General features: G+C 45.3%; 1 protein-coding gene across 4 annotated transcripts in view; it reads left to right on the plus strand.

Annotated features, from left to right (window-relative positions):
- The window catches only part of LOC146866791 (uncharacterized), a 178,538-nt gene extending 158,409 nt beyond the window's left edge, over positions 1-20,129 (plus strand). The window contains exons 7-8 of one of the 4 annotated variants that reach the window (XM_085601350.1): positions 163-224; positions 18,048-18,177. In XM_085601350.1, coding sequence (XP_085457476.1) covers positions 163-224; positions 18,048-18,053 — 68 coding nt within the window. In that variant the 3' untranslated portion in view covers positions 18,054-18,177. Of the gene's footprint in view, positions 1-162; positions 225-18,047 lie in introns of all 4 variants that reach the window. The other 3 variants (XM_085601341.1, XM_085601331.1, XM_085601324.1) reach the window with 3 other exon arrangements.
- The last annotated feature ends 602 nt before the right edge of the window (positions 20,130-20,731 follow it).

A 20,731-nucleotide genomic window follows, 5' to 3' on the forward strand; every position in this document is an offset into this window, starting at 1 on the left:
GCAACACATTGTAGGAGATCTGTAATTGACCTATTTAGAGAATACCAGAATTCAGGGTCATCCTCATTGGGGGCATAGACATTGATGATATAGAATACAAACTTTACTATTTTATTAGCTAAAACGATCACCCATCTTCTTTCTTTGTTACATTCCTGGAAGGTGGCCGAAATATCAGAGTTTTTCGAAAAACGTTACAGCTCCTTTTTTCTTATGCTCTGCAGGTGAGTAAAAGCAACCATTTATCCAGTGATATTTGAGTTTCAGATATTCCTTATGCTCATGCCAGTAATCAGCTATTTACCTTCTTTTAGCAGGATGATTAGGGCCCTTGGTATTAAGGGAGAGTATTTTCAGTAAGTGTATGTTGGAAGTGCCCATATTGTTAGCAAGAAGATTACAGTATACAGTGATATATAAAGTATTCTTTTGGAACCTTATATAACACGATGGACTGGGCTGACATGAAATAAACGTGGTACCCCTGTGAAAAATGTAATTGAAATAAAAGCCTATAAAGTCTCATCAAAGAATCTGCCTGAAGAGAGAATAGCAATTTGACTAACCAGATATTAGGGAGCTGATTAATGCAGGGAGGAAGAAAAGAAACAAGAAATAAGCAGAAATAAACAAAACTCACCCAACACATACAAAGGAGCTCTGAGGTTCAGAAACCCACCCAACATTTTTGACAAATGGGCGGAGAACGAGATCGCTATGAGGAGTTCTCCCTCAAGATAAAGATAGCAATTGTGGGGAAACAGATAATTGCACATAAACAGTGTATGAAAACACCTTGGAGCATATCTTCAGTACCTTAGGTAGAGAAGTAAAGTTACCCTTTCATAACAGGAGTGAAAAGCAAGAGTTCAGTATTGCCATTATTTTGAAGCGACAACATCGCTGTAGCTTCTAGCTGCTATAAAGAACATAGACTAAAACACAGTGGCACATTGTATAAGTATATCATGGCTGTGTTAGGACCCTGTTCAGATCCGAAATTTGTATGAAGCAAAAAGAGCTACATTAATCCACATTAACTAGAAAAAAGATTAAGCATCACAGGTGAAAATAAAAGGAGATCACAACTGGTTTAGCTCACTGGTCCATTTTGGAATGTTTGATGTCTTGAAGGAACCTCTGGAGATCAGCAGGATTTGAAAAGGGTCTGGATTTACCGTTAAAGATGATTTTGAAGCGAGAAGGATCCACAAAGAAATGTTGTCTGGAGTCAGACCTGAGTTTGTGTCTAAGAACTAGAAAACTCTTCCTATGGATGATGGTGTCAGTTGCGAAATCCTGTGCAATACCAATTCTTGCTCCTTCCCAAGATATGTACTGATTTTTTTTGTATGTTTTAGAATCTCCTCTGTGTGTTGCTATCAGGGAGGTTTAAAAATCATGGTCCTCAATTGTTGTTTGCTCTTAGAGGAGTACAGAGTGGGTCTGCCAGAGTGGATCCTATGAGCTTGCACATTCTCAAAGTCTTTAGCGAAGGCAAAATTTTGAGTACAGGGAAATCATTTCTCAAGGAATTCCCCACATGAGTTTGAAGCATCTTGAGCTTCTTCCGCTAGCCAAAAAATTGTAGGTTTCCTGTGCAATTGAGGTTTGCCAATTCTGTAACTTCCAATGAGAGGGATGCCAATTTAGAGCACATTGAGTAGGAACGTTTTTGAGAGCTCTTTCTGTCATCTTCCAGGTAGCTTATATGAATGTCAGATTGCATCAGATCTGTATTAGTTTCCGTGCTTTGTGCCCGACCATGAAGGGCAGTAAGCGATTCAAGAATAGGATCCATTTTAGTAGATTTATCTGATTTATATTTTAATGGTGATTCTGGTAAAAGATTAGTAGATTTAGGTCTTTTTTTACCCATTTCGAGCTCTTTGGAATCTTTCAGTTCTCTGTCCCTACCTTCGCCCATGCTTATTTGGAAATCAATGAAAAACCTCTGGTAGGTGTTAGCGTGAGTTAGAGGTTATAAGCAATGACTATCTAGCATATAGAAGTTTATGACCAAGAGATATGTTAGAAAGTATAGTAATGAATTAGACATAGGGTTAACCTCCAATCATAAAGGATAGCCACAATAACAAAGAATTACATTGCTGTAAAAGCAGAGACAATTATGTATCCAGACACACCTTGTTTAGGAATCAGGACCACCCAGTAAAGCAGAAACCGTGATTTACAGTCATTTTGAAGCAAAAAATTATCCATAGCAGCCATTTTATCTCCAAAGATGGTGGCTGACTTTCAGATTATAGGGCACAGGTAACGATGTAAATTCCAGAGTCTTTCCAGAAATCAAGTATAATGTGGAAGAAGTGGGTGAAACCACTTTCCAAACATTATGTCCATTCACCCATATAATAATTTCAAATGTAGGAAAAGCATGATGGCGGCTGTTTTGTTGTCTGACCTTCGCAACGGCCGTATCGGTGCTCTGGTGTCCTCAACATTTCTTATATGGGGTAAACAGTCACTGGAGCTGCAGCAGTGTTGTTGCAGGTCAGCGACGTCATGGCCAGTCTCTCACCATGCCATCTTATCCCCGTATTCTACAGAAGGCACTCTCGATCAGCCAGAGAGAGCGCTAAGGTTGCTCTCTTAGTTGCGCACTAGCCACGCCCAGTCCTCAGTCAGTGATACTGTTAAATGTGTGGAGAGTTTAATTTCTTTTGAGAGGAAAGCTGGCGTAACATAAAATCTCCCGGAGGTAGTTGTACTGGGTACGGCAAACCTTTTCCCTAAATATATGAAGATGAAAATTGAAAAGGATTATTGAATAGTTCCTCTGAAAGAAGTAGATGCATCATTTAGGCTCCTATCCCTCACGCCAGTAAAAACTGCTCAACATCTGGGATAGAGTTTTTAAAATGCAAGATGATATGTCATTTTGCAAATGTTTGTAATAATAATGGGAGAAGAAATTCTGGAAAACCGGTTGAAAAGGTTACCACTGATGTCAGAGAGAACATAAACTGATCACATACAATGAGTGTAGTCGAAACAGAAGGTGTACAATATTAATGAAGAACCTAATGTTCCACCTCAGTGTGACATCAGTATTGGTAATAAAATTTCCCAATTATTAGTGGACTCATAATCACCTTTTACAGTTATTTCTGACACAGTCTTTGAAGACAATTGGAGTAAAAATATCAATATCAATAAAATTGAGGCTCCCAATGTTAGGACATTTTCATATGGTGTAAACACCATTAAAATGATGGGATTTTTCATCTCCAGTGTATAGATTAAGGGTAGAACAAATTTAGGAACGGTGTATGTCAAGAAAAAAGGTCAAATCTCCTTGGTGGCTGAAACAAAAGTAATTTAGGCATGACACTAAATCCTGATGCTGTTGTTCCCATTGCATGGTTATTGGTGCACAACAGTGATGTTCAACAACCACTAGAAAAGTATAAATATGTCTTCAGGTACAGGATTCTGCTGTACCTGTGAAATACACGCTTAGAAATGTAAATTACGCGTTAGAAAGGAATTATCCATCTAAAAGCTTGTGGAAAGAGGAAGCATTACAGGTTATAGAATCCTCAAAGTGGGTGTCTACCATTGTCATAGTTTGGAAAAAGACTAATAAACTCTGATTGTGTACCGATTTCAGACCCCTTAACAAGCAAATGCTGATGAACTTTTATCCCCTTTCCAAGATTCAGCATTTATTTGATACATTGTGAGAAGTCCAATATTTCTGACTTTGGATGTTGGCAGTGCATATCATAAGAGTTGAATCCAAATTGTCACCATTTCAGCACATCCCTTCCATCTGGCGTTTCTTTTTGCTATTTTTGCATGCCTTTTGAGCTTGCATCAGTCACCCACGTGTGTTCCAATGATTCATGTAGAGTCATTTTGGAACCAAGGAGGACTTTCCTGCTTTCTAAGACTATATGCCTGTATTTGCAAATTCATTAGAAGAACACAATGCTAGGCTGAGTAGAGTATTCGAAATTTTGAATAGAAGAGATATGACCCTAAAAGTGGATAAGTGAACATTTGTGTTGGGGGGGCGTGGCCAAGATGGCGGACGCATCTCCCTGAAGCTCCAATCGGCGGCCCATGCAATTGCCACTAATCCTAGCCCCATGTACCTGCAAGCTACATAAAACCCAGCATCTGAGCCTCGACAACGCTGGGCTCGCAAGGATGAACTCGGACCCATAGCCGCAACCGCACAACCGGAGCGACCTCCAAGAGCTCCCCAGGACCGTTGGGCAAGATGGCAGCCCTGCCGAAACTCGGCGCGACGAACTGAGGTATGGAGCGGTCGCCTCCTTTCCAGTGCTGAACCTGCATGATCAGACAGTGGAATCAGCGGAGGGACTGTCGGGCGGGACAGGTGAGTGCGCAGCGGTTCCTCGACCGGCCTCGGGGTGGCGGGTGTCTCCATACACCGGAACACCGAGGTACGCCCCCGTGAGTGGCAGGCCGCAGTACATAAGCCCCGCATCATCTCTGCGCCGAGTCGCCTTCTGGCAGCACAGGGCCCCTGTGCAGTGCCGGGACTCGAGACGCGCACAGAGGGTGGTATCACCCGGGCCTCCACACCTGAGCCATGGCCACGGGGAGCCCGACCAGACGGGCCCGAACCCATACCTTGAGCCCCGAACCACGAACTCCCGGACTGTTGGCAAGATGGCGGTCCCGCTGGAGCGGAGCGCAAATGCCTGAGGCGTGAGACGAGCGCCTGCCTCCCGTCGCTGACATAGCTGGCGGGCAGGACAGGTGAGGGCGCAGCGATCAATGGACCGGCTTCTGGGTGGCAGACATCTCCATGCGCTGGGATACTCACGACTGCCCCGTAGACGCCAACCTGCAGCGCCGGAGCCCCGCACTGTCAAGGAGCACAGTCCCAGGCCCCTCTCTGCACGGCACCAGGACAAGGCGCGTAGAGAGGGGTATCACTCAGAAAAGCCACGATCACCTCTCTGCCCACAAGTCCACGGGGATCCATGAAGTGCGCCCAGTACACTATGTCCATGGAGGAGTAAAACCCCCCACCGTGTAGGCCACACAGCAGAGGCTGACAATACAAGGCAGGGACACCCCTACACACATACTGGACACAGTGACTGGACGCTGGGGCACAGTAGCCTTCCCCCACACGGCGCTGGGACTCGAGGCGCGCAAAGGGAAGAGGAGAGAGATAGTCAGCACAATTTGAGCCACACGCCAACGACCGGCAGCCCTTGCTTCCCCCTCCACGCGCCGAACAGCATTGCATGAGTCCTGTAATGACACCTCGGAAGCCACCCCATCCCAAGGCATAACCCCCCTTCTTGCACGGCGCCGGGACCCGAGGCGCGTGGAGGGGGGCGACCAGCCGGCAGCGCTGCCAAGAGCGATTCTCAACCTGTGTACCTACAACGCTACAAAACGCACACTGGTAGGGTGCCCCAAAGTCACGGATCCCATCAGAGCCGGCGCGGGCCAGCTGCAGCAGGTGGGCTGAACCTTGAATAAAGCGTTACAAGCCACAACAAGAGCCACAGCCCTCCAGCCAGACGCGAGCACCACGTACCTGCACATGGGTTACCCACCAGGGCACCCCTGACTGCTCTGCCCGCATCTGGGACACGCGGGCGAGCGAGGACCCGCCGACTGGGTCAGGGGAGCCCTGATCTGCACACCGAACGCACCGGGGGGCGGACCTGGGCGAGGGGCCCATGGGGAAGGCAAGGAGTGACAACAGCAACCCAGGGAGTGCTAGACGTGCCCACCTGCCCGACTGCTGTCCCCGAGGCGAGGACCAGAGGAGAGTGACACCAGGCTCCAGCCGCTGCAAGGTACGGGAAGAACTCCCGCCATGGGCAGTCAACGCGCAACAGGGGCGTCGCAAGCCCCGGAGCAGCAGAGAGCAACTTCCCCGGCGCCCGTCGTGAGCCGATCAGGAGAGGGGCCCTCCGGCGAAGAATCCATGTCCAGGAAACTGGATAAGGTCCTCGCGGCCATAGAACACTTCAGAGTAACTATGGAAAATAAATTTGGTGAACTGGCCACAGACCTCAACCTCCTTCGAGACGACCACAGGAAATTGGCAGATAAAGTCACCCATGGGGAGAAAACGATGCAAACCATGGAACCGCAGATACAGCAGCAGCACGACGCTATAAAAGATCTACAATCGCGGATAAAGATCCTGGAAAACAAAACGGACGATTTGGAGGGGCACTCCCGATGGAGCAATATCCGAATTATGAATCTTCCGGAAGGAGTGGAGGGATCTAACCCGATCAGATACATCACAACTTGGATCACAACGTTTATGTCAGCAAAGGACTTGACCCCCTATAGAGAGAGCGCATCGGGTCCCGGCCCGTAGACCAAAGCTGGGCCTGCCGCCTCGACCATTTCTCTTGAAGTTACTTCATTATCAAGACAGAGACACCATTCTTCGCGCAGCTAGACAACGCGGTAAACTGCAAGTAGAAGACAAACAGGTCATACTATTCCCGGACTACTCTCGAGCTGTCCAACAACAAAGAGCCACCTTCCTAGCAGTTAAACGCACCCTGCATCAAAAGAACATGCAATACGCCCTTCTATTCCCTGCCAGACTCAAAATGATCCACGACGGCACCACCCACTTCTTTACGGACCCAGCGGAAGCAAACACCTGGGTGGAGCAACACCTAACCAACTTTACTAACACCGCAGGTACGCAAGTTGGTCGAACACCCGGATGCTCAGGACGACGACTCAGAAGGGTCACCCTCACTCAACTCGGCGTGCAGCCCAGCTCAGTCACCACCATCTCCCCGGACCTCGCACAAATAATAACAGAGCGCAGGAGAGCATTGCAAGCAGTGGCAACACTGAACCCCACAAGGGAGGGCCCGGACATGGAGGGAGGCCCGCACTTGTTCAGCTCGGAAGAAGAAGGCAGTGATGCACCCACATCCCGAGAAGGCTCAATGACGCCCCCAATAGTGACCCCTCAAACGGCAGACACACTGAGACACTGAGAGGGCGGCCTGGCTTCGGGTTGGGGCACTCGCAGACGGGACAGTGTCCCGCCCCGGCATCACAATACCGTTGTCATTCAGGCTCGTCACAACAGCCGCAAAAATGAACATTAATCCAGTCCGAAACAGGCGAGTGAGAACAGAAACTGTATTAGTGGGCGCTTCCCTTATGACATCTATAGACGGGCAGCCGCAGTGGCAGTGACAGGAGGGGATGCAGAGCCACCGCCCCACAACCACGAACTAAAGTTTGTACATGAAATTCAGTTTGGACGTATCGCCCCGAGCGATGGGTCCCCAGAGTTGGGAATGTTTCCCATTGTTTGAGTTTTACCCCCCCTCTCCCCGGATATCCCCTGGGGGGGCGAAGAAGCGGACAATGCAAAAAATATGTAAGTGACTGGCGGTGGGTTGACGGGCGGGAGCAGTGGTTGAAGAGAACGTCGCACTTAAGGAAAGCACCGATTCAACATCGAACTACATGACACCCAAGGTCCCTAACACAGACATCAAACTCATCACATTAAACGTTAGAGGGATGCATACGGCAAACAAGCGATACTCCGTCTATGCATACATTAAGAGGCAACAGGCACAGATAGCTCTTTTGCAAGAGACTCATCTGACGGAGACAGAGGTAGACCGTCTGCGTAAAAAATGGCGAGGCATTTTTCTGTTTTCTTCTTATTGAGGCATTATCTGTGCCACAACGTACTCAGCATTCGCCAGAGGCACACTCGTATGGATTAGGCCAGGGGTACCATTCAGGGAGCAAACCCGGCTAGTGGATAAGGACGGTCATTACGCACTGGTGGCGGGACTATTAGAGGGCCAACCAATACTAATAGGGAGTATATACACCCCCAATGAGCAGGATCAATATTGGGGTCGTCTCACCGGGGTACTAGCCCAACACACATCGATCCCATGGCTCCTCTGGGAGGGATTACAATTGCACTCTGGATGTTCACCTAGATAGATCGCACCCCCCGTCAGTGCACTCACCTGCATTGAAACAGACAGAGCACTTCCAACGGTGGGTGGATCGGTGGGTGCTAGTGGATGCCTGGACAGAATGGAACCCGACCACTAAAATCTATTCCTTTCACTCCGTCCCCCACAACTTGAGAGTCAGGCTTGATAGGTTTCTTTGCTCCACAGTTCTCCTACCCAAAGTGCAACACACAGACTACCTAGGCAGGATAGTGTCAGATCATGATGCGCACACAGTGACCCTTAGCTGGAGACCGCCCCATCCCCCAGTTTCAACGTGGAAACTACCCCAAGAGTGCCTCACTGATCAGGCGTTCCGTCAAATCCACGGGGAGTACATCCAAGAACACTTTCTACTGAACTCCGGCTCGGCGTCCTCCAGATTAATAGAATGGGACACGTTTAAGGTCAGCGCCAGGGGACACTGCATTCAACAGGTAGTGGGTGTGCGGAGAACGCTGGAAAGCGCCCTACAAAACGCAGAGGTTAAACTGGCGGACCTGTCAAAAAACATGGACCAAGGGAAAGCCACGCTGGCGCAGCTTACAGAAGCTAAAACATCTTATGCAGAAACCATGCGAGACCTACGCAAATAAAACTTTCAAGCATATGCAGCAAGAGCGCACCGGGAGGGTAATGGAACGGGGTCACTTCTAGCCTGGCTAGCAAAGCGGGACACAGCGGTGCACCCGATCACAGAACTCACAGACAAAGCGGGACACCCCAAGTACTCACAAATCGACATAATGCAGATATTCCATGACTACTACGCAGAAATCTACCGTGCCCCAACATCGGAGACGCCCTGAGAACTGACCCGGTTTCTCGGCCCGTCGCCCATGCCCTAAATCTCACCCACGGACAAAAAGGAATTAGAAGCGAAGATCACGCACTCGGGCATAACTCATGCGATCAGAACATTAGCACGAAAAATAGCGCCAGGTATGGACGGTTTCACACTCGAGTATTATAGCACATCCGTGACTCAAGTAGCACCTCGGATGGCATCCATGTACGAAGACGCACTAACTAGAGGTGAACTCCCGGGTTCGCTCCGGGAATCGATCCTGGTGACGTTTCCGAAGCCGCATAGAGACCCCAAGCTCCCAGCCTCATACAGACCGATAACGCTCTTAAACGCGGACTGTAAAATTCTAGGGAAAATATTAGCTGACCGATACAGTAAAATCCTTCAGGATATGGTACACCCAGACCAATGTGGCTTTGTCCCATGAAGTAACACCTCACAAAATTTGCGCAGGTTGTTTCATATCCAGGACAGGGCAAAAGACCGGTTCCCATGTGCGGCATGCCTAATCTTGGATCTCGAGAAAGCCTTCGATACCCTAACGAGGTCCTATCTGTTCGCAGTCCTCCGGAAAATAAATGTCGGCCCCACGCTCCTGGCATACACACAACTCCTCTATAAGAACCTCACTTCCAGGGTAAGAATTGTCAAACTTATATCAGCCCCGTTCCTGGTGGAGAGGGGAACCCCCTCCTATTCGCTCTGGCAGTGGAGCCCTTGGCCATAAGATTACGACGGGAGGGGGGGACGTGGGGAATCCCAATAGCGGACACAATGCATTGCGTGTCGCTAAACGCAGACGATCTTCTGATTTATGTTCGGGACGTCACAGACGACCTCACCATGATATGGGCAGCGCTGCGGGACTTCGAGGAGACCGCGGGTCTTAGAGTCAACTGGGACAAATTACGATTTTCCCACTCAGTCCTCACCTGGCACCCCTGGACGTCACAGTGGGAGCCCAGATACTCACATGGAGTACTGCGGCCCCCTGATATCTAGGAGTGCGGTTATACCACTCCCCCGCAGATCTTTATGAGGGAAACCATCGCAAAACACTGGCAGGCCTGCGGGCGGCAGTGGGTTTCTGGAAAATGCTGCCCTTGGCACCTATCGGACGCGTAGCCATAGCCAAAATAATTATGGTTCCTAGACTGCTCTATCACTTCACGAATCTTCCTGTGATACCGCCGCGCTCCTTCTTTCAGGAGCTAGACACATTACTCACTGCCCTGATATGGCGAGACGGCCACCACAGAGTAGCCCTGCGCACTTTATATTTACCCACGACCCGTGGAGGGCTGGGAGCTCCATCCTTCGAGGCATATTTCCTAGCGGCACAACTCCAATGGCTAGCTCACTGGACGGGGGAAAGACATATAGGGGAAACAATAACCGATGAAGGACGATTTCCCCTCCCAGCTATCAGGAGAATGTTATTGCCGGGTACCTAGCCATTACGCACACATCCGCTACAGGTTTCCCTGGCCCGCAAGTGTATGTTACAGGTACACCGCATGTCGAAAGGACAGCCCCTGTATTCCCCGTTACTTCCCCTAGTAGGGTTCCCCCGGAAGGACGAATACTACACTGCAGGAGCCCTCCAGGTGTGGACCGACCACGCTGTAACAGAGGTGGAGTCTCTATTCCATGAGGGACAGTTGAGGACGTATGCCCAAATGGTCGAGTGGTATGACCTCCCGCCGGGACAATTCCTAATGCACAGGCAGCCCTTAGAAAGCGGTCGCCAACACTGGGATCTGCGGGAAGGGGAGCCCCCGACGCACCCAGTGCTGCACACAATACTGCGGATGGGAACGGGCATGCACTTAGTCACTTGGCACTACAGGGCGATCTGGGAGCTAACTAACATTTCCCTAGACGGGTTGTGACAGACATGGGAGAACGACGCATGTCAGGCATTCCACGATAAAGAATGGGAGCAAGCGCTAGAATATCCCAAAAAGGTCTCTAGGAATGCGCGTTTCAAAAACATACAGTTCAGTGTCCTACACTGAGCATACCTCGCAATAGATAAATTGCACCGTTTCTACCCAGACACACAATTTGCGTGCCCACGTTGCCAAACTCCAGAGGCAAACTTCAGACACATGTTCTGGGATTGCCACACCATACAGCAATACTGGGACAGGGTACACCACACGCTCCGAGCAACGGTCAATCTCCCGGACATTTCCACATGGGAAGCATGCGCTCAGGGTATTCTCCGGGGAAAAAAAGTCTGCAAAATTACAATGGTGCTTTGCATCATTAGCCATTCTCCTAACAAAGAGGAGCATAGCCATGCATTGGAGAGCCCCAACAGGGCCCCCGGTGGCGGCTTGGGTGGGCGCAATGAACAAATGGGGGGCAGCAGAGGAAGAGACACTGAGGGAGGAGGAAGTGAAGGGCATACGTAAACATCCAGTATCCATGGAATGCGCACAGTTGTTAATCCAATTCAAACATGAGACAGCAGTTGGAGAAACACCTGAAGTCTCGTAGCTCTCACCCAACACCCCACCCTGTCTTCCGCGGCGCAGATCCCAGCTACCACTGCGTAACGTCAAGGCATGTAGGACGGACGGCTTGTCTGGAAAGCACTCGTAGGGTTATTTCCCATCCCCCATGGCCGATCTTCCTCCCCCCACTTACTCCACAATACAACCCAACTCATCCATAGCTAGACAACTCATCAGCCGACAAAACGGAACACCCTTTCCACTTTGCACGTTCCCCCCCCCCCCTGCTTTCCTCCCCACAGTTCACAGTTTTAATTCCCCCTCGGCAGTTCCGATGCCAACTTAACCTAACAGAACAGATGATCAGGTACCCTAAAGGGGACGAAATACCAGAATGAAGGAGAGGGCGATATACCAACTTTCGCCACCAAGTAACTCATCGAATCAGACACAGCAGACTATATTACCATACAGCGAGACTAGCCAGCTGAAGATGTCTGGACTATGGTATGATGACAAATTTAGTGGGCTAGACAAAAGGCGACATTGCAAACTTTGTAACTATTGATGATGCGCAAATACTCATAAATGTTTGTTAAACTGCGTTATGACTGATGTCTTAAATGGAACGCTGTACTGTAAAACCCCAATAAAAAAATTTAAACAACAAAAAAGTGAATGTTTGTGTTTAATGAATTGGAATATCTGGGTCAAAGGATCCCAGATGATGGACTTAAACTGAAGGAATCTTTGCTCAGTTCATTAAGGAGGTGCCTTTTTCTAAGAATATGGATCAGTTGGCATAATTCTTGAATCTCTGTTACTGTTATTCACAATTTGTAATTGGGTTTTTCACAGAAACCTATTAATTGAGGACTTTGTTAAAGAACAATGTGATATTTCACCCGATGCAATAGAGGAGGAAGAATTTTGAGAAAGTGAAAGTGAAGATGATTGATGCACTGGCATTGACCCCTTTTTTGGACAACTGTGAATGTTGTGTCTCAGTGGATGCAAGTGGAGTTGGTGTATGTGTTACCTTATACAGTTAAATGTGAGAAGGATAAATAAAGCTAGATGTTGTTTGGTTCCAGAATGTTTACTGAACAGCAGCACACATAGAAAGAGGAAAATGCCTCAGGGAATTGTTTTTCTGCAGGTAGGTGTCCTTTCCTGCATAAAAACAATCCTGCTTACAACGCAGGCACCCCTGCAACATGGTGCAGGAGTGCCTGTGTTGGCGCTAGGCAGCACATTGTGCGCCTGTGCTGGGAAAAGACAGGAATGCGCCATATTATTTGAAATGTGGCGCATTCCTGCCCTATCCCTGTCACTCAGCTCAGCATTGTGACTTGCTGAGCTGCGTGACTTGTTGGTAAATCTGCACGTAGTTCCATTGTAGAATCTGTTTTAAAAAAGGAGAATTGTAAAGCTGATAGCTCGACTAGATTGTTAATGAGCACTGATTATGAAGACTGGTGCGATTAGTGAGGATTGTGGCCAAGGAAGAGAGCTTAAGCTACTGAACCACACACGTTTTGGAAGGTTAAGAATAGATTAGCTTGTGTGGATGAGATTATTTTAAGAATGTCTCTCCTGAGAATGTTAGCATGAGAATTATTAATTAAGAGCTCATATTGAGCATTTAGACAAGATGGCTAAAACAAATTGTTCATGTTAGTATACAAGGGCCCGTATATTGGTGACTTAATTAGACATGTTAAATAATGTGTCAAATCTGGGAAATGTTTTAGAATTCACAATGTTCCATTGATTGCAGTGTGCTTCACTGAAGGTCCATGGCAAAATCTGGCTATGGATTTTTAGGTTCCGTTTCACCATTTTAAGAATGACATGAGGAATTTCATTTTATTGGTTGACTTTTTTTCTGAGAGGGTGGAGAGGAAGGTTGGTAGAGATATAACGGCTAGCAGGCTATTGGCATTTTTAATTCCAAAACAAAAGAACTGCAGTGTACCTACCACCGCTGAACATTTTGACAAGCACATGGTTATTTTTCTTGGAACGTGACAATTGCTCATTTATGCTTATTCTAGTCCTATTTCACAAATGGTTGCAGCCCCATGTTTATTGTAAATGTAACAACACTCCAATGTGTATTTTCAAAAAGGTTGTATCTGTTTTTCCCCAGTGCTTCATGTTTTTTAACGTATGTGTATGTGGTTATTGACAAGTTAAAATTTTCTAGAGTGCTTTCAAAAGCAAGTTTGGGTACATTTAAGTACGCATGCATCTAAACCAGCCTTCTAGTATGATATGGTGTCTGCTTCATTGAAATACAAGGACGAGGAAATCTGTCAGCTCTAGGAAAATTCTGAGGTTTTCAGCACCCCAAGCCTCACTCTTATTCAGGTACTTTTTACAAGTGTAGTATAATTAATTTATAACGTTCTCATAGAGGGAATGTCCCTAAAAGTGAAAGGTTCCACCAAGTGTCAGCCATACACCTGCGGAACAGGGGGCGTTGTAGCTTTTCAGTGGCAAAAGCTTTTCTTCTGTTCGACGAGATGTAAAACAAGGAAATAGTAGGTACTTTAACTGCACAAAGAGATGTTTAAAAGGCTGTATGTGGTTTAAATTTTCTCCTTAGTGTTTGAGGTAAGCGTACACTGTAGCAAAAGGAGGTGCACACACCAATTAGGGTGTGTAATTTAGGTGCAACAAGGAATACCAAACAAAAATGCTAGGACAGGCAATAAAGTGTCAAGTGGTATGCTGTTCCAACCTGTACCATCAGCCGGTTATCTGGATGTCAACAACTTAAGTGGCGTTCAAGCCACTGAGGAGCTCCACAGGATCTACAATGTTAATCTGCTAAAGCCCTATCTCTGGAGAGAAATGGTTTAAGCTCTGCTTGTGGCTACATATCAGGATAGGTGGACTGTGAGCTACTTTTTTGCCTATTAACCAAATCGAACTGAATGAACCAAAAAGAATGGCTAAGTCGAGGCAGTGAATCTCAACTCCAAGCTGAAACCTGAGTAAGAAGGAGAATGTATCACAGCACAAGACTTCCCTGCCTGTCTCTTCTCACAAACCCACTTTACATTCTTGTTGTCAACACAGGATATAGAATACCTGTTTACAGAATGTTCTGCAAGATAGCATTCAAGGTCCAGAAGTACATGATAGTAATCAATAAGATGGTGGAACTAAGAGTGATTGAGCACGTTTGTAGTCCACAGACCTGTAATTCTCAATTCCCTGAAATTTTTACCAAGACTGATGCTCACCCCATTACTCAAGTTGAAAAGCTTGTGAATAATTTGGCCACTTAAACCTACCTTGGTACTTTGAGTTTGAGCGGTGGCTTCTGGCGAATCCCTCTTTTGCACTTCTATCCAACTAAGGGATAGTATATTTGATACTAAAGGGTCTGTGGCAATTGAAAATCGATGTGTTTGGCCTAACAAAGCACCTGCCAGAGGCAAGGTACTGGCTGGTCTAGAAGCATTCTATGTCACCTGCATAGATGACATAACAGAGTTCCGTAACATCTGGTTGAGGTACTTGGGAGTTACTCCACAGTGTGTGATGTGAGGACCCCAGGTGAGACCAGCACCAGAAAAATTAACCGGGTACGTTGTTTCAGCAGGGAAAAAGAAATTAGCTGAAAGGAGAAAGAAATGACAGAAGTTGAATACTGAGATCTGAAGACTAGACAGAAGCTGGGTAGTGTCTGGTAAAAACACAACTAGAAGGACAACACCTGTACAGTACAATAAATAAGGGGAAGGCAATAGGAAAATACAGAACAGAAGACAAACAATTGTAAGGGATAGTTTGTGTGCTCTGTGGAAAATTATCTGTCTGTAACGTGAAAAAAACACAATAAGACAAGAAGCAGTTATTCTCACAGAATGTTGTGAGGCACCCAAGAGCTCTTAGTAAAGAAGAGCACTAAGTGAATCTATTTGCATGAGGCACCAAGCCTCCGATCTCAATCTCACCCTCTGATAACATAAACTAAGATTAGAATTCAAATATAAGAGAGGACACGGGAGCAGATCAAGAAATAAGAGAATTCACAAACTGGGTTCAATAAAAGGCAGGACAAGATTTAACCAAATATGAAATGGGGAAAGCATGACAAAATACAGAAAAGCAGACAGACCAACTTACTGGTAAAGCAAAAAGGATACTAAAAAACTAGCAAAGGTGATAAGCAGCTGGAGCAAAGATAATTAGTATTCAGATGGAATTGGAAACTGCAACATTAGAGACAAAATCTAGAATATAAACAAAAGGGCTGGAAGCATGCAGATCAAGAATACTGCAATACAGGACAAGGACTTTGCATACAAACGAACTGGACTGGAAGTATACAGACAGAACAATGAACTCTGGAATGCAGGATAATGACTGCACTCAAACAAGAACAGAAACTGGAAATCAGAAACCATGACAGTGCAGATCATGCAGAGACTAAGAACTGGCTTTCAAGGGAAGCAGCAAGTCAAACCGCGTTCACACAGTCTCAGCATTAAAACAATGATGCAAGAACTCTAAGCGCTGTAGACAGAGGGAAGAAACAGATGGAAGCTAGGAAACTGAGCTCAACCAATAGAGGGAAGGTTGCTCTGGCATTTTGAGAAGTCAAGACTAGATAAACCAAAAGGGAAACAAGGAGCAGAGTGCAGATCAGAGTTGAGGCAGACTAAAGTCCAGAAAGCATCTATACACGGGTCAGTGAATATCTAGAGACCAGAAACTATGTTACCAAACAGAACTTCACCTCCAGGATGTGACATTCCTAAAGACTGAGGACAAATAACTATTTGGGCTGTAATACATCAGAAGTGGTAGGATGGAAACCAGAACTGAGTTACTTGTGAAGAACAGTAAAGTACCAGATTGCTCTGCCTTGTCTCCTTGAAATCAGTCAGATGCTGCATTGAAACTAAATGCTGATGACGAGTGACATTCCTAGGGAAGACTACAATGCCCTTTTTGAGTGGTGTAGCTGAAATAGGATATTTTTATAGGAGTAAGGCGATTGTTCAGCTTGAATAAAATGTTCTCTTATAGGAACTTGAAGAATTTGTCACTTGGGTCCGGGGATTATAATCTAAACATTGAAATAACCAGCATTTGAACTGGAAATGTGTGTTTCTGTGTGTTTTCTTATTGGCTGAAGGGTCGGTTGCATATTAGCAGCTATGCTGTTGCCTCTTCAGGTTGCTCTTGGATGGTTTACTCCTGCTGATTTCGTGCGAGCCGAATGAGGCTGGTTATCACTTGGATTTAGACATTTTGTTAGTGTGGGGACGGGAGTTTTGATGGATATTTGATTTTCATTATCAATACAATTAGCTTGTCACTCTTCTCGGGTTGTGCATGACAGAGTGAGGAGCAGCTAGTGGCTAATGAGTACTGGGAAATTAAGATGTCGCTCTAGTCAGTCCATCCTAAATCAACCAAAAGGCTCTTTATGTGCAAGAGGAGATGGAGGGTATTTACTTTGCTGCCTGGTAGGAATGTTACTTATTGAAGCAGAGCGAAAAATAAGCTGTTCAGTTTGGACCAGGTCTAGTGTATCTTAAAACCACCTGCAAAATAACCGCTGAATTATTATGCTATCATCTTTGTAATAAGGTTTAACAAATGTTCAGTGAATGGCTGTTTTGTCCTGGGAGCGGATACTTGAGTTGGTCGGAACCTGATTTAGAAGCAGTGGTTCGAAGTGAGATTGATGAGATGGTGCAGAGATGAGAAGTGCTGCTAGTGTCATAAATAGGGATCATGCTTGCTCTAAACATCAGAATTTATATGCACAATCATAAAAAACTTCAGTGCAGATCGTAGCTGTTTAACACTCAGAGCCTGCTAAAGACTTTGCTAATGTGCTAGTGGTAAAAGCTTACTGAGTGATTATTTCTGAAGCTCGATCAAAGAATCCCGTTGTTACAGTTGGCATGGCAAGAGGATATGGGTGGAGCGTAACAAACATGTACTCTGTGGCTCTTTTTGAGGTGTTTTGGGGTGGTGGGCTAAAGGCTCAGGATCGATTACTGGTATTAATTGGGATAGGTGCATAATACCGTGAGTTCTGAATTGAATATAGCTCTGTAACTCAAAGGTATCTGAAGTAGTAGAATTTGACTAAAGCAGGGTTCTCCAAAGCCGGTCCTGTGGGGCCGGACCCATGGCAGATTTTCTCTATATCCCTTAAAAAATCTGGCATGGATTTGGCCTTCCAGGACTGACTTTAAGGAACCCTGGCCTAAAGCATGAACGTACGTCAAGGTAGAAGAGTGCTGATACCTACAAGTGTCAGCATTTAGAAAGGCTGGTGAACTCACTTGTATGTGTCAAATATAGGCAGACCCTAATGGGGAACTCGGCATGGAGATTATTGTAGCACGCCAAAGGCCTGAGGTATGGATGGAGGGTGTGCGGGGATATATAAATAAGGGGGGAGTTTTATGCTGAATGACGAGATTCAAGCATGCATATCATCAATATGTACAGAGGCATGCATATGGATCAGCTCTTACTAGATCCAATTATTGTACCTCTCAGTGCAGATCTTCTTTTCCAGATGTTCAGTGCATATCTTCTTTTCAAGAAGAAGCAAGGGGTGTAGTGGAGAGTGAGGTTCATGTACAAGTACTAGAAAACATACTGCCACCTCTTTGACTAATGACTTGATTTTGAGTGTTACGCAACAAAATTATACTGCATTCTTTACTGGAGTGAATAATGTTTTTTGTGTTGTTCTGTTTTACGTATAACAATCTGATGACAAAACTCATTTTAACTCAACAGATGTGAAAAGTGGGACGAGGAAAATGAAAACGGATCACCTTATAGCATACACTGAAAAAATAACAGCAGGCAATATTCTGCATGAAGAAGGCAAAAGGAAGGTTCACCAGATCTCGGAAAAGGAAGCAAATGCTAAAAGTCAGCAGTGGTCTGCAACTCATAGCAATATACAAGAAGAGAAAAGTACCCATTGTGAAGGTAGTTCAGCGAGTCAAGAATATGCCATACTCAATCCGTGGGCATCCAACATACCGAAAACTGATTCACACAATAAGGCTTTGCCTCATCTCTCAAATGCAAAGATTCCTGTATGGCGACAGATCAATTATGGACCATATGCATGTCCTGAATGTGAGAAAATGTTCAAAACAAATCAAGATCTCCGAAGACACCAAAGAACGCATTCTGGAGAGAGGCCATATCATTGTGCAGAGTGTGGGAAGAGATTCGCTCGGAGCCACCATCTCACAGCCCACAAAAGGACTCACACGGGTGAGAGACCTTTTCAGTGTTCTATATGTGGTAAAAGCTTCAGTTTAAAAGGAAATCTGAAAGCACACCACAATACGCATATGATGGCATACAGAAAACAACGCAATTGGTAGTCCTCACCTGGAACTTTAGGTTGACAAGTATATCAATAAAGAAACTCTATTAGTGTATGTACCGAAGAAACATACTTCAGAAGAGAAAATAACGTATTTTTCACAAAAGAAAATGAACATATCCTGACTCAAGATCAAGGTTTATTCATGTCATTGCACAAATGTAAATCAAAAATGTAACCCAATGGAAAAATATTAAATATGCATCTTTGGTACAAAGAAACTCATTGATTAAAACGTGCCTACTGAAAATAATTATTGCATTAAACGCAAGAGAAACATTTTACTGGTATGCAGTGACCTAAGCATGAGGTTTATTAGCGTAGATACATGTATGGTGAAAGAAAACCATCAGGGCTTTTCAAGGGTGCTAAAAATTGTTGGCCCTTCAGGCCTATAGGTCAGCACAAAAGATTATGATTGTGAATCATTCTCATAAATAATTAAGCATTATGTGGGCATCATCTACGAGAAAAGTATGCAGCGTGGCGCTGCAAGCCATTTAGTGAAGCTGTGCTGCATAATTTTCAAAGCACAGGAATGCATTGTATTAATACAATGCATCTGTGTGCTTTCCCCTGTGCTGGTGCACAACTGGCTACCATGCTCAAGCGCAGGCACCCTTGCGTTGCTTTGCAAGGGTGCCTGTGCTGCAGGGATGATTGTTTTTGTGCAGGAAGGGAAACCTTCCTGCACAAATACAATAATTAATGGCATTTTCCTCTTTTTATGGCAGCACGCATAAAAAGAGTTAAAAACACGAAATAAAAGTAGTTTTCCACGTTGCTCAATTCCCACACCTCCCCTGTGGCAGCATAGTATTCTGAAACATTCCCTGTTTTACAAAATGTTGTAAATCTGGTAATGAGTCAAGTTCCATGGATGTTGCGTGGGAACACCCACAGCAACATCCATGGAAAAAAGGTGGAATTTCTAGTGCCTTTTTGGGAGTTAGTTTTTTTTCTTCATACTCCCAGCACACTGGCCATTGGGTAGCAATACGTTCTGTCATGAGTCAGCATGCCTTGATGCACAGAAAGTGTTGTACTCCGAGGTGTAATGGAGCACTTGTATGTTTCTTGCTGGTTTTGTCTCTGCATATGTAGGTCCCCTATCCCTACAGTTCAGTGTTTTGTGCCATGCTTCTCTGATAACCTTTATTCATGTTGATTGTACTATCCTGGGGCATATTTTATAAGTGGTATTCTCAAAACTATCTCAAAGTCCATGTTTTCATCCCTACAGGCATAATTACAGTTCACGCGTGAGCTAGAGTGAACTTGCTTACCTCCAAATCTATGGGAATAGATCTTTTCAACTCTTCTGTACATCTTACCATTAAAGTAAATCTCCCTCTTGCCTGAATTCAGAGGGTTTGCTTGGTGCAACATTCTAAGTTCCTTGTGTGTTGATGGCAGATTTGTGAATTAATCATAGCTGCCTACTTTAGGTCCTTCGGTATAGATTCATTAACATGGTATCCCTTCGTACCTCTTTTCAGGTGTACATTACTTTGGTGAATGTTAGAGCGCTTTACAGATAAGATTGGCAGGGCACTCTAACTTCCCAGAGGCTACATAATGTTTATATATTTATTTTCAACTGGTGTCACTGATATAAATCTCTAAACCCAAGGGAAAAGAGAGACCGCACTCTGTCAAGGGTGAACTCAGTTGCTTTATTCAGCCGAGCAAACAAATAGGGCACTTTTCAGCTTCGCGCCTTCTTCCACTGTTACAACGAGCTGAATGTTTTCGTCATATTTGTAATAACAAAATGCATTTACTTCCGGTGCACCTTAATTCACAGAAACAAATAACGACCTGTTACTAACACAGTTTCATAAGTGCCATCTTACAGATGCAAAAAACCAATCAAATCAAAATTAATCCTATTTGCACTTTTTAGCACTTTTCAAAATCGAATCAATCGTGATTATTGTGATGCAATACACCTTGCTCCTGCTCTGCCTTTTGTTCAGATATTTACTAAATCAGAGATAAAAACGGCAAACTATTTCATTTTGTGTGTAAAACAGGTTCTATCTAGAAATCATTCTCAAAATAAATACACAATCAT

Source organism: Triturus cristatus, chromosome 1_2, assembly GCF_964204655.1.
Source record: "Triturus cristatus chromosome 1_2, aTriCri1.1, whole genome shotgun sequence".
NCBI lineage: Eukaryota > Metazoa > Chordata > Amphibia > Caudata > Salamandridae > Triturus > Triturus cristatus.